An 18,178-nucleotide genomic window follows, 5' to 3' on the forward strand; every position below is an offset into this window, starting at 1 on the left:
CTGAGTAATATCCACTGAAGATGCTATATATAACTCGGTGGATATTGCGGTTAATGTGCGCACAACAGCGATCACAAATCTGTAATTCATTACACGGTTACAACACATTAAAGGTATGGTGCCTTCCATGTCATGTAGCCCATCGTGTCACCCACCACCCACCTGTCCAACCTTCCATGTCATGTAACACATCGTGTCACCCACCACCCACCTGTCCAGCCTTCCATGTCATGTAGCCCATCGTGTCACCCACCACCCACCTGTCCAGCCTTCCATGTCATGTAGCCCATCGTGTCACCCACCACCCACCTGTCCAGCCTTCCATGTCATGTAGCCCATCGTGTCACCCACCACCCACCTGTCGAGCCTTCCATGTTCTGTAGCCCATCGTGTCACCCACCACACACCTGTCCAGCCTTCCATGTCATGTAGCCCATCGTGTCACCCACCACCCACCTGTCCAGCCTTCCATGTCATGTAACCCATCGTGTCACCCACCACACACCTGTCCAGCCTTCCATGTCATGTAGCCCATCGTGTCACCCACCACCCACCTGTCCAGCCTTCCATGTCATTTAGCCCATCGTGTCACCCACCACCCACCTGTCCAGCCTTCCATGTCATGTAGCCCATCGTGTCACCCACCTGTCCAGCCTTCCATGTCATGTAGCCCATCGTGTCACCCACCACCCACCTGTCCAGCCTTCCATTGTCATGTAGCCCATCGTGTCACCCACCACACACCTGTCCAGCCTTTCATGTTATGTAGCCCATCGTGTCACCCACCACACACCTGTCCAGCCTTCCATGTCATGTAGCCCATCGTGTCACCCACCACCCACCTGTCCAGCCTTCCATGTCATGTAGCCCATCGTGTCACCCACCACCCACCTGTCCAGCCTTCCATGTCATGTAGCCCATCGTGTCACCCACCACCCACCTGTCCAGCCTTTACATGGGATGTCAGCTTGCACTGTAAATTGAAGTGTTCCATTTATGAACACATATTTTGTAACCAGTTGTAAACACTGTGTGAAATACGATACGATTCTACAAGCAAAAGTAGCACACAGGTAAACTCTAAATATAACGTTTACAATGTGTGCTCCTTTTGCTGGTATAGATTATATAGTATCTCACACAGTGTTCACAACTGGTTATAAAAAGTGTGTTCGAAAGTGTAACACTTTTGCTTAGAGTGTGAGTACCCCTAACATTGAACACATACCAACAATGAACGGCCTTGCCTCTTTCTGTGCAGAGTAGAGTACTTTTAGTTGTGTTTTTTTCATTAATGAACTTTTTTTAATGAGATGTGATACCGATACATGCACAGCCTAGTATCATACAGCTGGGTGATTTTTTTACTGCTGATATGACGATTTAACCGAGACAAACTGCGTTCTCAATCTTTTGGGCAATAGCTAGGGACCGGCACGGTTGGCCTAGTGGTAAGGCATCCGCCCTGTGATCGGGAGGTCGTGGGTTCGAACCCCGGCCGGGTCATACCTAAGACTTTAAAATTGGCAATCTAGTGGCTGCTCCGCCTGGCGTCTGGCATTATGGGGTTAGTGCTAGGACTGGTTGGTCCGGTGTCAGAATAATGTGACTGGGTGAGACATGAAGCCTGTGCTGCGACTTCTGTCTTGTTATGTGTCAAAGCAGCACCACCCTGATATGGCCCTTCGTGGTCGGCTGGGCGTTAAGCAAACAAACAAACAAACAAACAAACAAACAAATAGCTAGGGAAACATAAAGAAGAAGTGACAGAATTTGTTGCGTTGCTTCATTATTTGCATTATGACACCTGACCTTCTCGAATTTTATTTCGCTTTTGACGTCAGAGATTTCAATTTGGAAAAGCGGGTCAAGAAGAGGCGTCTTAGTTGGTTAATCGGTGTCGTATGTCATTATTTGATTGTGAAACTGACACCACTAGTATCAGCATGCTAAGTCAATTCACAGAAATGAACCAGGTTGTCGATGTTATTGTTTGCACATCCGCCAAAGTTGAAAGATACTGTTATCCCATGTTAAAGCATGGGCGATATCCTTCAGCCTGTATGACGGGAGGTGATGTAGATCGAGTAGATGAACAGATGTCAAAACAGCATGGACGTAGCCGACGAAGTGCTACTTCAACATAAAGTATGATAGGGTAACAATGTTTGAATGCACGATCGAGGAGTTAAACATTCAAATGGTATTTCTGTTTCTTTTATCTTCACATGTTCAAACAAAAGAAGGCTTACATAATGGTACAGGCGTATACACACATGAAAGCAAGTGGGCGCGTACACTGACATACATAAAACACACTTCTTTTTTTTAAACACAGACAGACAGAGAGACAGACATACAGATAGATAATAATAATAATAATATTAATACGAGAATTTATAACGCGCACATAATCTCACCACAAGGCGACTCAAGGCGTACATTTAGACAGATAGACAGACAGAAGAGTTTCATTTCTTTGTTTGTACGCATCATATCACAAGCCAGTCTGAATGTATAGCGAATGCCACTGAAAGCAATGCATGCATAACATATTCATACCTTGACCCCAATTAGGCCCTATAGGCTATCAGAGGCTCTGGATATTTTCAGTAAAACCTCTAAGTGCAACGTTTTGGCAAGTGTCTGCAAATCCCTGTTCAAAGCGTCTTTTAGGCCGTCAGTGAGTCAGTCTTGCCACACACGGCACAGGTACGATCGTCGCCATCAAAATGATGTAAAAACAACAACACGTATGTTGTCTAAATGTATAACCTTCTTGTGTAATGCAACCAGTAACCGACGTTGAAGGCGAGGAAAGCCAACGGAAAGGCAACACGTGACCACTTGTCGACCACGCGACCCAAGTCACGTGATTCGTGATCCAGCTGGAACACGCTACTGCGCCTGCGCAGAGTGGAAGCGGAAGCAGATCGCCGCAAAGATGACATCTTTCCGTTGGTAGTACGGCCGTTCAAGACGCTACCATTTGCCGCATGTCCGTTCTGTAGTGAACTGTCTGTTGAATTTCTTGCCAAGCTGTTTGCAGAGCGGAGCTGAGAAAAAATAAAACCCACAGAATTTCAACGATGCAAGAGCGTCATTTGTTCATAACTTCTTCGTCAAGTCAGAGCGGTGCTATGTAGCCCTACGTCTGCTACCATCTCAACAGTCTTAACCTTCGCCGTAGGTCGTGAGTACTTTAGTAACTGTCCGGACTTTAATTGCGAATAGGCCTATCTCAAAAACTATGTGGAATTCTGTAATGAGCTTTTGGAAATGCCTCAAACACCTAAACATCTATTATCTCCTAAACCCGCATTATAATTGATTGACAGGTAATTAAATAAACAAAGGTCAAACATCGACTATCTTCGCAGCACGTCGTGAGTACTTATGTAACCATACTTCTAACAGTGTAATGTGACTTTCTGGTTCTCTTTCTGAGAAGAGTTCTGATCTATTTCAAGATGGCTCAAGGAACAAGCAGCGAACTCGAGCGGGAGTTTGAGAACCCCGGGTAATTTTTTCTTCTACATCCTTTTTTCTTTTCTTTTTTTTTCTTCTTTTTTTCTTTCCTGTTCTTTTTGTATCGTGTGTGTGAGTGTGTGTGTGTGCCTACGTTTGTGTGAGTTGTGGTTGTGCCTTGTTCTTGTTTTGTTTACCCGTGCATGTTTTTCCTTCTTTGAGAAGTATGGTTACATTAGTACTCACGACGTGCTGCAAAGAATGTTTTTAGCGACCTACGGCGAAGGTTAACAAGGAGATCTTTTTCGTTGAAGCAACAATTCAAATTAATGATGGGAGGGGGGGGGGGCGAGAGAGAGAGAGAGAGAGACAGGCATGGGAATTGTCCGCCGAAAGGCAAATTTCCGCCGAATTTTTGTTCCGCCGAAAAAGCAAAAGTGTCCGCCGAAAAAATAAATGGGGAGGCAAAAATGGTTCTAAAAACTGAATTAATGGCAAACTTGGAGCTTAGATGACACCAAATTGCACCATTTGGGTTCTTTGGAGAAAAAAATTCCGGAGGGGGGGGGGGGGGGGTATGCCCTCGAACTCCCCTAGCAGGGCTAGGCGCTTCGCGCCGTCGACTTTGCCATTACTTACACATTTTCAGCCTTTTTTACTTTTTTCAATTCCCATGCCTGGAGAGAGAGAGAGAGAGAGAGAGAGAGAGAGAGAGACAGAGAGAGAGAGAGAGAGAGAGAGAGAGAGAGAGAGAGAGAGAGAGAGAGAGAACAAGAACAAGAACAATCAAGAACAATTCTTTATTTAACGAGGGTAATAGAGTAAGCAGTGATCTGCTTTTTTACATCTGGCCCTCGCCCTAAAGAGGGACTAGTCTAAAATTGCTAAAGAATAAGCAAGTAAAGAAAACTACTGCTACATGATTATAATAAAATGAAAGTAAGAAGAGAGAGAGAGAGAGAGAGAGAGAGAGAGAGAGAGAGAGAGAGAGAGAGAGAGAGAGAGAGAGAGAGAGAGAGAGAGAGAGAGAGAGAGAGAGAGAGTAAAAGACACCCGGATGAGTCTCGACGCTAAAACTGAGTGAATCTTACTTTGCCTGCGATGCTGGTAAGAGGAACACAGACAGTTAAACAATTGAAAGTAATCACATTTTTGCAAAATGTTCACTGACTGACTTACTAATAACATTATGAAACTCTGTATTGTCCATCAGCTTGAATACATTACAATGGAAAATTGCATTTGCCACAAAGAAGCCATGTAGTATTCTCTATTCATCCTATCTGATATTAATCGAATTACTTACGATAGTGTTCAAGGTGGGGGTTCTGCCGTCGATGGGATGAATGTCGGAGTACAGTGCTAAACCCTTGGACTTGCGGTGGCGCCGTGAGAAGACAGTCACGAAGGCGTACTGCATGTAGGCGGCGAACACAAAAACCAAACATACAGACATCCACACGTCGATAGACTTGGTATAAGGCACCCGTGGAAGCTGAAAATGCAAACAAAATAATTATGTGTGTGCATTGTTCTCCGTGTCTAAGTGATACATGGTCTAAAGGACGTACAGGACTTCTGAGAAAAACCAAATGATTTGCTTCTCACGATAGAAGTAATCAATCTCTCACGATAGATGTAATCAATCTCTCACGATAGAAGTAGTAATCAATCTCTCACGATAGATGTAATCAATCTCTCACGATAGAAGTAATCAATCTCTCACGATAGAAGTAATCAATCTCTCACGATAGAAGTAATCAATCTCTTTTGACAAGAGCGGAGGGGGAATCTAAGCCTAAATTTTTCTCTATTCTTCATTTTTAACAGTCTTATTTAAACTTTTTTTCTGCTTTTTTGTACCTATTCTGTGCTTTAAATAGTCCTAAAATCATTATTACTGAACGGAGTTGCCAGCCTATTTCGTTCCGGGAGACTGGCCCTGTCTGTCTGCTTGCTGTCCTGATCGCTTGTTTACAGGCTTCCTTTTGTGGAATAACTTGGTCAAAAGAGAAAACCGCGAGAAGAAAACAACATCAATGATGGAGATTTGGGCATCAAAGTCAGTTTATACATTTTCTGATAAGTGTTTGTATTTGATAGATCGAAAGCAAAACGAGTCTGTGCGTATCAAGCTAATCATGCCGAAAAGAAACGTGGCAGATGTGCAATAGTGAAAAAAAATTTAAAAAAAAAAAGTCCATCTCACACGGCAGAAATGAATATGTAAAGCGCGGAGAGCACAGTCAATTGTGGTTCGCGCTATATATTGTGCGCCTTGAGTCGCCTTGTGGTGAGATATGTGTGCCTTACAAACCATCTATTAATAATAACAATACGAGAATTTATAACAGTTTCTCAATGTTGTTTCCCTTCAAACCCAATCCGAGCACCTTCTCTGTTTTTCCTACCTCTGACCGTACGCCGGAACTCTGCGTGGTGATGGTGAGAACTGTCAGCAGTCCTACAGAAATCCGCGCAGGAATGGCCTGTGTGTCCAACCAGAAGGACACCCAGGAGAGACTGACGATTAGAATGCACGGGATGTAGGTCTGCGTCATGTAGAACCCGATCTGACGATGCAGCATCAACCGGGCCTCCAGGCACGGGAAAGTACCTGATGTTGGACACGAACGTTTTGAGATGGCTGATAAAATGCTGCAGTGAGAATTGAAAGAAGCTGGGTGGTTTATTGACAGGTTGAATTATTCATGTATGCTGAAAACAATAAATGCGATACAATTTCGTAAAAAATTAAAGTAGCTTAACTCAGTTTAAGCGTCTAAAACACCCGGCTTTCTTTTACCCACCCCATTCCCCACCTCACTTCACTGCTGCCTGCGTGCAATTCCCGTAGGCCACTTAGATAAGCCAGGATATTGTACCTTTTTGTTTGTTGTTGGTTGTGTGTTTGTGGTTTTTTTTTTCGTTTGTTGTTATGTTTAAAAATTTACTTTGAACTATGAACTTTTCATTTTCGCCTATTCTGTTTTAAAACCTTCACAAATCAACCCTGGAGATTGGCTTGCATGCGCTTTCTTTGAAACAACCTCTCCCCTATATACCACACTCCACCACATGGTCCATCCCACCTCGTTAGGCCAACCCCCCCTGCCAAGAAACCAAAACCCCACAACTGTTACAGAAGCATTGACGACGAATAAAAACCAACCTGAACTGGGAGAGGAAGAAAGAAATTATATACCACATCAAAGGTACATGCCAGAATGAACACTGCATCCATGGAGATTTCTGTAGCCTGCGACCCAAGAGTCGCTTTTCGCCTCATTCCTCTTTCAAATACTCTCGGTGAACTATATTTTGGTTGCCGATCGGTAGTCATACAAAGCTTCAGCGCAGGAGGCTGATCGGGTCTATTCTGTGATGCTCCACGCTTGATTACTTTGACGGGAAGACTAGTACAATGTAGAATTACCTGTAGCATATTCAGCGGTGCAGTCATGCGTGGTGATTCCTGTCAACTCGAAGTCCGGGATGTGAGCGTTCTCCAGAATGTCCATAGATTTCCGCTCTGATGACCAGGCGAAGTACATGTCGTCTGTCGTGTAGCTGTCTGTAAAGGGACGACTATCATTAAGCATACAATCACGTAGATAATTCTACTACAAGTGTTGCTATTTCACGTTACACCGTTTATCTGAAAACTGCCCGGATAAGCAAAGGTAAATCATGTTCCTTACCCACAATTCTTGTTTCGCATTGACAAGAATAAGGATACCATTTCATTATAGTCTGTAGGTTACCCTTTACACACACATTCATATTTTCCGTACTGAAGAATTCAGAATGATCACTCAGTTAATTAAAAGGATACAACTCATATAAATAGTGGTCCTGAGTACTTGTCTTCCATGTTTTATAATATCTGTTTTTGTCTTCTTCATCGATTACTGCAGTGCCTACCGCAACACGGTGGCCTAGTGGTAAGGCGTCCGCCCAGTGAGCGGGAGATCGTGGGTTCGAACCCCGGCCGGGTCATACCTAAGACTTTAAAATTGGCAATCTAGTGGCTGCTCCGCCTGGCGTCTGGAATTATGGGGTTAGTGCTAGGACTGGTTGGTCCGGTGTCAGAATAATGTGACTGGGTGAGACATGAAGCCTGTGCTGCGACTTCTGTCTTGTGTGTGGCGCACGTTATATGTCAAAGCAGCACCGCCCTCATATGGCCCTTCGTGGTCGGCTGGGCGTTTAGCAAACAAAAAAACCCAAAAAAACAACTGCAGTGCCTCTCACTGATAAAAATACAGCCCTCTCAACAAGTGTATTTCTCCTGTAGAGGTAGCCTAAATCTCCGCTTCGGTGGCCGTTCAAATCAAATCAAATCAAATCAAATCAAATTAACTTTATTATTTCACATGGAGAAATTGCAGTGGGATAATAAAGTTAATTTGATTTTAATTGATTTGATTTGAACGGCCACCGAAGCAGAGATTTACCAGTTGGTACAGTTAATGACATACACCAACAAATCTAGCCATGACAGTAACACACACACACACACACACACACACAAACACACCGACACACACACACACACACACACACACACACACACACACGATTATTGACCGAAACATCGGTTAAGTGACTGATACATGTTTTACGTGTATGAACAAAGAAGAAAACAAACTACTAGACAACAACAACCAGCAATGACAACAGACAAAACGTATGTGTCCCTCACAGCTTTCCATACGGATGTAGCAGGTCTGCCGGTCCAAGGGAAAGTTGCGAAGATCCATCAGACACTGGAACGTCACCGTCAGCCTGTAACGCAGAGTATCAGAGTCAGTGATGCATTTTGCTTGTCGGTATGCCTGTCTGTTTCCGCTTATTCTACAATCCTTTGGTAATGCAGTTTGTTTGTTTTTCGAGTTCTAATTATGCTTTATGATCCGTGTGTTTGTGTTATTAGAAATGCGATATGGTGCTAACTGACAGATTTCCATGTTTATGTAAAATGAAAATGGACATTCCTCGCCCATTTTGCCCCACCCAACAATCAACCCTTTAGGCCATCCTTGGTTGAGCCCGAAGTTGACTTCGTATTGTATTGTATTGATTGAATTGTATTGTATTGATTGAATTGTATTGTATTGTACCTCTGACTGAAGAGAATGGTGCCGTCAGGGTGCAGCCTTATGAGGACATTAGGCACTGTGATGTCATGGTTCTTCTCGTTCTTGGACGCGGAGAAGTAGATATCTGGCAGCCAGAGGGACTGCAGTCTGCGGTGACTCAGCAGGATGGTCTGGTTGCCTGCTGCGTGGAAGGCTAGACGAGGGTCCCGCCACTGCTGACGCAGGTAGAAACTGGTGGTCATTTGCTGCAAGCACACGAAATATCTATACAGATGACGAGCAAGGAAATACATTTTAAAGGCTTTCCGTCGGGAAGATACGGGGAAAAGTCCTGAGATAGAAATTGCGCTCATTTGCTGCAGTTGCCAAAAATGTCTCTACAGATGACAAGCAAAGAAATACATGTTAAGCACTGAGGTCTGAGATCGCCGCACAAAGTCTTGAGCACAGGGTACATAGAAACTGGCGCTCATTTGCTGAAAGTACAAGAAATGTCTTTATACAGATGACGAAGTTTGCAGTAGGGAAGATATCGGATTAGTGTACACAGTCGTGAACGTATATGACAGAAAGAAACTGTTGCAGATAGAAACTGACGCTCGTATGCTGCAAGTACAAGAAATGTCTGTACCGTTTACGAGCAAAGAAAAGCATTAAAAAGGCTTGCTGTTAGACAGTTATGGGGTCGCCGCACAAAGTCTTGATAGAAACTGGCGTTCATTTGCTGAAATAGTACAAGAAATATCTATACAGATTGCGAGCAAAAAAAAATCATTTTAAAGGCTTGCTGTTAGGACAAGAAATGTCTATATACAGATGACGAAGCTTGCCGTAGAACAGTTACGAGATTGCTGCACACAGTCCTGAAGATATGACAGAAAGAAACTGTTGCAAATAGAATCTGGCGCTCATTTGCTGCAAGTACAAGAAATGTCTATGATACAAATGACTATAGCAAAGAAAAGCAATTATAAGGATTGCATTAGAGAAGGTACAGGATCGGTGTACAAAGGGTAGATAGAAACTGGCGTTCATTTGCCGAAAGTAGCCCACAAGAAATGTCTATATAGATTACGAGCAAAGAAAATCTGTTTAAAGGCTTGCTGTAAGGACATTACGGAATCGTCGCACATATTCTTGCATGCACCTGTACCATGTTGTGTTTCGTAAGTAGCCTGGTCTTGGCCAAGAACAGGTCCACCTCCCATTTTTAAACCTGATTTTCATGATTTTTTCAAAGTCGTAAATGGGGTTGCATTGTACTTTTAAAGCTTGTGTGACCATTGGCATATCGTGATTGTCATCATCATGTACTTCATCATCGTCATCATCATCGTCATCATCATCGTCATCATCATCGTCATCGTCATCGTCGTCATCAACGGCAACAATAACTTTTTTCTTTTCTTTTTTCTTGTGTGATTCATTTTTGTGGTGTGGAACTGACTTTGTACACCTCACTGTGGAACTACTCACCATTTCCCGCTCAATGACGGGACCCAGTGTGTTGAGGACAACGTCCACCTCTAACCTCAGGGCCTCGTCTGAAACAGTCAAACCATACCGTGATTGTCATCATCATCGTCATCATCATCGTCATCGTCATCGTCGTCATCAACGGCAACAATAACATCAGCATCATCATCCCTCTTTCTCTCCCTATGTCTGTCTGTCTGTCTGTCTGTCTGTCTGTCTGTCTGTCTGTCTCTGTCTGTCTCTGTCTCTCTCTCTCTCTCTCTCTCTCTCTCTCTCTCTCTCTCTCTCTCTCTCTCTCTCTCTCTCTCTCCCTCCAGTTATTCGACTGAAACGATCTAAAAGTTGTCATTCATGTAGTCAATAAACCAACAAAAATCACATAACAGACACACATAAAATGGGGTTATACAAATACTATCACCCCCACGCCCTCCCCCCATCACCACCACCACCGCCCGGCCAATGTGGCCACCCCAACCCCACCCCCGCATGATAAAAAAAATGCCAAATTCCATAAGCTACAGATCACTCAGAAATCGAGAGTTCAACGGTAAATATTGCATGGAAGGTACGGCGTAGTCTTCTTGCGGTTACCAGTTTTCTTTTTCTCTTTGGGTGCTGAAATTAACTTTTGACAATGCCATTTTGTGTTTGTTTCTTTTCTACCCGTTTCAATGGTTAGCTTATTTGACAATTATGGAACAAGAGAGTGCAGGGGAGAAGAACTAGACCAAGATAATAATGAAAAATGTACTCACCAGAAAATGGTGCGTACATTTTCATAGTTAACCAGTTCTGGCTTACTCAATATATAAACATATACCTCTCTCCTCCCCTGCACACCATGTGGTAAGTAACCTTTGGTCCGTCCAAGCTTTTATATTGGATGACAGCATTCTTATACTTGAATACTTAATTTTTAAAAATCTTCGATCTTTGTTTGTGTGTGTGGGTTTTTTTCTGGTTTTTTTTTTCCACTTTGTTTTGCTGTTGTTTTTTTGCAGGTTTTTTTTTCCACTGAAACTTCTTCTTCTTCTTCAGCGTTCCAGAATGTTCTGGTTACGTGTGAGCTCGTTTGCCCATTTGGGTTCCCCACACTATACTCTGAGAGCATAGTCAGCTCACTCCGCTTTCGTTGAGTAGGCATGCTGGGTATTTTCGTGTTTCCATAACCCACCGAACTCCGACATGGATTACAGGATCCTTTCCGTGCGCACTTGGTCTTGTGCTTGCGTGTACACACGAATGAAACAATTTCGTACCTGGCAACTATGTCCATTGTCTGTTACATTTCATTACTTTTAACAACAGAAATTGAAGACGTTCTAATGAACTTTTGCTGCAGGGTTCTTCTTTCCTCTGTAAAAACAGTCTTACACGATCACTGCAAAATCTAGGAATCGAAAGCACTATCTCCGAATCTAATGCAAATTAACGCGCTTCTAAGAGAAATTACTTTTTAAAAATCTATGTTTTGACCTCTCTGTTAAATTTTAACGAACACAATCGAAAACAAAAATTCATCTGTTTGTCACTTGGTTGCTATGGTGCATAAGTAAAGCCAAAGTAACGCCTGTTGTTTGTAACGCACGGAAGACAGTGGGCAACGCGTTCATACAAAACAAGAAACAATGCCCATTTGAGGAAGACATTGCTTTTTTTTCTCCCAACCTAATTTCTATTGAAATAAAGAAAAGAGAAGAAGGAGGCACTTCATTCTGACTGTCCTTGTTGTCTGGAACAAAACGTATTCCTGAACAAACCGAGCGTGGTACTTTACCAAAACATTTCCTGCTGACTTTTCTGCGAGTTCAAACATAACGTGTTCGACACGTTCGTGTACAAACAGACCTCAGTGCTTTAAATTCAAAGGTATATTCCGCTGTCAGGTGAAGGTATAGAATCAATACTTTCAATTGGAGGAGCTAATACTTATATTCCAATGAGAATTAAAGTAATTTTTTTCTTTTTTTCTCGGTTATAGTGGACGTGTAAACAAATGTCCATTTTCTTGCTTTCCGTTTCGTTCAGTCAGGAAACTCAATTCGGTCAAACGATGGATGACAATGCAAAAAACTTGTGTTTTTCATTGATGATAAAGTTTGTACAGATTTCAAATCAAGGAGGTTCTTTTGAACGGAGAAAGTCGTGCTCATTTACAATTTAAAAAAAAAGCACTTTAAAAAAAAACAAGTATGAAAGTAAGTAGGCCTACAACTGACGTAAGGTCGAAATAGGTGCACACTTCCCACACACCGAATTGTTTTAAATTCTTTGTTTGCTTGTCTTTGATTAAAAGACAGAAAATTTAATTATTTTCTTTTAACTGTGACACCGAAGTAGTCAAGACTACAAGACAATGATCTTTAAAAGTATAAATCAATTAACAATAAATCAGCCCCTTATCAAACGTAGTCGTTGAGACCCGTGTCTATATCTATCTATTATGATATTTTTTCGTCCATCTATTGCTCCTTCTAAGCTCATTAATTATGTAAGTCATTCAGTCAGCTATAGTCAGTCTTCAACTCATATTAATAGGTCCCTCCCCGCCTTATTGCACTCGTAAATACTTTTACACAATTTGGTCATCTGTTTGATTTACCAATCGGTTTGGTACTTCGTTTAGATGCTTGATTACGGATATGTCAAAAAGAGTGACTGATGGCCTATATTTTGGGTTCAAGATACTCATTTAGCTATTCATTCACACGTTCTCCCTTCTCATCTGTGTTTCTTTGCTTATTTCTTTGTTTCCTTCTTTCTTTTTTTCCACTTACTACCTCAGTCACTCACTCACCAACACACACACCCACACACATACCGACTCACTCACTGGCACACACAAACACTTTCATTCACTCATTCAATAACCAAAAAAAAACACCAACCAACCAAACACATCACACAGACAGACAGACAGACACACACACACACACACACACACACACACACACACGCACGCACACACACACACACACACACACACTCATTCAATAACCAAAGCAACACACCAACCAACCAAACAAACAAACCACATGGACAGACAAACAGACACATGCACGCACGCACACACACACTCACACACTCACACACACACTCACACTCACAAACGCACACACACACACGCACACACACACACACACACACACACCAAACTCACCACAGTCGTAGAGCGGTCTGATGGTGTGATCGTAACTGCCATTGTCTAGCAAGTTGTCAATGATATCCTTCAAAGTCCCACTGCTGTTAGCCCTGCAAACGATTACACACAAATCACCTTTCGATCTTGGAGGTTATATGGCGCAGTTAAGTGCTCGGTTTTATTTGACAATGCCCATCCACATTGAAAGCTGTACAATGACGAATAGCTCCAGACTATAGAAGTATACAGTACAGTTTACAGTATTGTCCAGATGTACTATTGATGCATATTTAACTATCTTGCCTATAGCTTTATATTGGCATTTTCCATTTAACACTGGCATGAATGTTTAGCCGAGGTGCAATAACACACCCCATATTGTTGTATTTGTTTTCAGGTGGTGATAATGAGAGTGTTTGTTTGTTTGGTTCAGGTTAGCCTTGTACTGTCTCTGGGGAGACGAGAGTTTTGATGTTAGTACGTGTCTACGTTGGTTGGCTCTTCAGACAGATTGTTTTTTCTCTTTCAACATTAACAGACAGAGTAATCTAGTTTGCAGAAACATCTGAGGAAGTGTTGTGAATGAAGCATTTTATCAGTTACATAACCGGCTTGCGTGAGTGTAACATTACTTAAAAAGGGAAACTTCACCGGACATCAAAAAGGCAACGTTCCATCATTACCGCCATTTATCCATTCACATAAAAGCAAAAGTGCATCTAAATATTTTATGAAGAAGGGGGAGGGGGATCAAATTAAGTGTTCAATCGTCTGCTCAGTGTGTGTTTGTCCCCTGCTCATGCGTGTTGTGTCGTTAGCCGGCGTGGAAACAGCACCGCTATTTTCTATTTTTGGCTCTGTCCAGTGTTAGGTCAGGGGTGACGGAATAGACGATGTTTGGAAATAACTCTGTCGGGTTTGTATGGGTTGTGACATTAATGAATACTCCTACTTTTATTGAGGCAAAATTTCCCACGTGACAATTTAGATCTCAGAGAGTAGAGATATGGTCTTATCCCATGTAAAAGCCTGGTCAGCTCTAAAATCGTGAGCCGAATCGTTTACAAGAGAAGTTTTGTGTCCGTAACCGTCACCACGATCGATCTGTAAAGAAATGTGCGGTTGCAGGTTGGGCCGAAGCTACAATGATCACCCCGATAATTTCCCCTGACAGTCTATTTGTTCAGGTAGATTACAACACTAATGATGTATGCAGGCATCCTTTCATCTCGTTTTGGCATCTTTGGATGATGACTGATTGAAAATGACATTGAAAATGACATTTAAATGACGTTAACTTTTAAGATATGTTTCTTTTATTTGATACCTCATTATAGAGACAACGTGCGCCTTGATCTCTTTACCGACCGGGGGTTTCTCAGGAAATAAACTTCTACGCACGTGTCAAGTGATTATAAGAAGTCCACAAGCCTTCTTGTTACTGTCAGTTCACAGAAAAAATCAGCCTAAGGATGTTACCCTAGAAACTCAGAACTGACATTTCTAAGCAAAGAACTTGTTTGTTTGTTCGTTCATGGGCTGAAACTCCCACGGCTTTTACGTGTATGACCGTTTTTACCCCGCCATTTAGGCAGCCATACGCCGCTTTCGGAGGAAGCATGCTGGGTATTTTCGTGTTTCTATAACCCACCGAACTCTGACATGGATTACAGGATCTTTTTCGTACGCACTTGGTCTTGTGCTTGCGTGTACACACGGGGGTGTTCGGACACCGAGGAGAGTCTGCACACAAAGTTGACTCTGAGAAATAAATCTATCGCCGAACGTGGGGACGAACTCACGCAGACAGCGGCCAACTGGATACAAATCCAGCGCGCTACCGACTGAGCTACATCCCCGCCTAAGCAAAGAACTGTTTTTCTTTCTTTCACAAAGCCTGTCATGGTATTCTACATTTCTGCCCATCATGCCAACGTTTGTTTCCTAATTGTGCACGTTATGAGTGTAGCTCCTGTATTTATCAGGAAAACGAAGTAGTATAGAAGAATAAAGTGCAATTGGGCACGCCCGTATCCACTTGTTATGTTCGGGGTTCGTTTCCTTGCTGTTTAAAGGGGCTTAACCCAACACAAAAACAAATATCAGATCTCCCAAAGAGTTACACATGTCGGTGTCGGGTTTGGAATAATGACAACTCTTGAATACCTTAAAACTTAGTGTTTGAAAAGTTCAAGTATTCTAGGTTTAATGTGAAACGACACCAACTGAATAAACCAAGACGTCTCCTCTTGGCCCTTTCTTCGAAATTGAAATCTCTGACGACAAAGGCGAAACAAAGTTCGACAAGACGTCATAACGCTGACATTTCTCCTCCATAATCCCTCGAGGAACTGACAAATAAAATGAAATGAACGAAGTTTGTCTCGGTGACCTCGTCCATCAGCAGTAGAGAATTTCTCATAAGATCGCCGCCAGGATGTGCATGCATCGGTACCGTATATCATTAAGCAACGTGTTCATGAAGCCTACTCAAAAGGCGATTCTGGGTACAGCGCTTTGTTACATTTGCTTCGTCCAGCTTTTCGCTCCTGACAGCACTGGAGCTTGCGACACAATTTGCCAGATTCCAGATTCAATTTCGCAAGATCCTACTGGTTTTGCCTGTTATGCGTATGCGTATGCAGGACAAACCTTCCTGGGAATATGACGAAGAAGACTTGGAATTTCGACGCTGAAGAGTAAGACCGGGTGTGCCATAGGACCAATGTTTCAGCTATGATGACGCGAATGAACGCTGGCCTTTTTTTACATTTAGTCAAGTTTTGACTAAATGTTTTAACATAGAGGGGGAATCGAAACGAGGGTCGTGGTGTATGTGTGTGTGTGCGTGCGTGCGTGCGTGTGTGTAGAGCGATTCAGACCAAACTACTGGACCGATCTTTATGAAATTTTCCATGAGAGTTCCTGGGATTGATATCCCCGAACGTTTTTTTCTTTTTTTGGATAAATGTCTTTGATGACGTCATATCCGGCTTTTCGTGAAAGTTGAGGCGGCACTGTCACGCTCTCATTTTTCAACCAAATTGGTTGAAATTTGGTCAAGTAATCTTCGACGAAGGCCGGACTTCGGTATTGCATTTCAGCTTGGTGGCTTAAAAATTAATTAATGACTTTGGTCATTAAAAATCTGAAAATTGTAAAAAAATTATTTTTTTTATAAAACGATTCAAATTTACGTTCATCTTATTCTCCATCATTTTCTGATTCCAAAAACATATAAATATGTTATATTTAGATTAAAAACAAGCTCTGAAAATTAAAAATATAAAAATTATTATCAACATTAAATTGTCGAAATCAATTTAAAAACACTTTCATCTTATTCCTTGTCGGTTCCTGATTCCAAAAACATATAGATATGATATGTTTGGATTAAAAACACGCTCAGAAAGTTAAAACGAAGAGAGGTACAGAAAAGCGTGCTATCCTTCTCAGCGCAAGTACTACCCCGCTCTTCTTGTCAATTTCACTGCCTTTGCCATGAGCGGTGGACTGACGATGCTACGAGTGATACGGTCTTGCTGAAAAAGTGCATTGCGTTCCGTTTCATTCTGTGAGTTCGACAGCTACTTGACTAAATGTTGTATTTTCGCCTTACGCGACTTGTGTTACATTTAGTCAAGTTTTGACTAAATGTTTTAACATAGAGGGGGAATCGAAACGAGGGTCGTTGTGTATGTGTGTGTGTGTGTGTGTGTGTGTGTGTGTGTGTGTGTGTGTGTGTGTGTGTGTGTGTGTGTGTGTGTGAGTGTGTGTCTGTCTGTTTGTCTGTGCGTGTGTGTGTGTAGAGCGATTCAAACTGAACTACTGGACCGATTTTTATGAAATTTTACATGAGAGTTCCTGGGAATGATATCCCCGGACATTTTTTTCATTTTTTCGATAAATGTCTTTCATGACGTCATATCCGGATTTTTGTTAAAGTTGAGGCGGCACTGTCACACCCTCATTTTTCAATCAAATTGATTAAAATTTTGGCCAGGCAATCTTCGACGAAGGCCGGACTTCGGTATTGCATTTCAGCTTGGTGGCTTAAACATTAATTAATGACTTTGGTCATTAAAAATCTGAAAATTGTAAAAAAAAAAAAATGTTTATAAAACGATCCAAATTTACGTTCATCTTATTCTTCATCATTTTCTGATTCCAAAAACATATAAATATGTTATATTTGGATTAAAAACAAGCTCTGAAAATTAAAAATATAAAAATTATGATCAAAATTAAATTTTTGAAATCAATTTAAAAACACTTTTATCTTATTCCTTGTCGGTTCCTGATTCCAAAAACATATAGATATGATATGTTTGGATTAAAAACACGCTCAGAAAGTTAAAACGAAGAGAGGTACAGAAAAGCGTGCTATCCTTCTCAGCGCAACTACTACCCCGCTCTTCTTGTCAATTTCACTGCCTTTGCCACGAGCGGTGGACTGACGATGCTACGAGTATACGGTCTTGCTGAAAAATTGCATTGCGTTCAGTTTCATTCTGTAAGTTCGACAGCTTGACTAAATGTTGTATTTTCGCCTTACGCGACTTGTTTTTTCTTCCCCAGATTCATTTGAAAACGCGTCCTTCTTTTTCTTCTCCTTATTCTGCGTTCAGGGTCTCAAACTTCCACGTCCACTCATTTTTATACACGAGTATAACCGTTTTCCCGACATTTAGGCAACGATATTCCGATTTCGGGGGAAAAAGTTTCCGAAATAGCCCCTCGTGCGTACAAGATTCTGGTTTGCACGTTCGCACCTTTAAAACCTGAAAATCCACGTGCCACTTCTAACCCCTCTTTTGAAAAGCACATCACTGTTCCAACCATCACCTGAATTTTTTTTTTTTAAACACGGTTTCAGATCGGGCATGTTCACTTAAACTCACTATATTTTTTAAAAAAATTACAGAAGAGTGCTGCATACTAACTGAATCAAAGAATGTGAGACAATCACATCCTACTTCTGGCTTCA

The 18,178-nt window shown here is 42.0% G+C and overlaps 1 protein-coding gene across 1 annotated transcript in view; it reads right to left on the bottom strand.

The window, feature by feature from the left end:
• Window positions 1-487: 487 nt before the first annotated feature.
• The window catches only part of LOC138968969 (glycine receptor subunit alpha-2-like), a 39,095-nt gene continuing 21,404 nt past the window's right edge, over window positions 488-18,178 (bottom strand). Inside the window, exons 2-9 of the mRNA XM_070341657.1 lie at window positions 13,210-13,301; window positions 10,047-10,114; window positions 8,592-8,815; window positions 8,174-8,256; window positions 6,905-7,042; window positions 5,880-6,085; window positions 4,775-4,963; window positions 488-3,056 (exon numbers count right to left, since the gene is read on the bottom strand). Of these exons, the coding sequence (XP_070197758.1) occupies window positions 2,763-3,056; window positions 4,775-4,963; window positions 5,880-6,085; window positions 6,905-7,042; window positions 8,174-8,256; window positions 8,592-8,815; window positions 10,047-10,114; window positions 13,210-13,301 (1,294 nt within the window). The 3' untranslated portion in view covers window positions 488-2,762. The remainder of the gene's footprint in view (window positions 3,057-4,774; window positions 4,964-5,879; window positions 6,086-6,904; window positions 7,043-8,173; window positions 8,257-8,591; window positions 8,816-10,046; window positions 10,115-13,209; window positions 13,302-18,178) is intronic.

Source organism: Littorina saxatilis, linkage group LG6 (assembly GCF_037325665.1).
Source record: "Littorina saxatilis isolate snail1 linkage group LG6, US_GU_Lsax_2.0, whole genome shotgun sequence".
NCBI lineage: Eukaryota > Metazoa > Mollusca > Gastropoda > Littorinimorpha > Littorinidae > Littorina > Littorina saxatilis.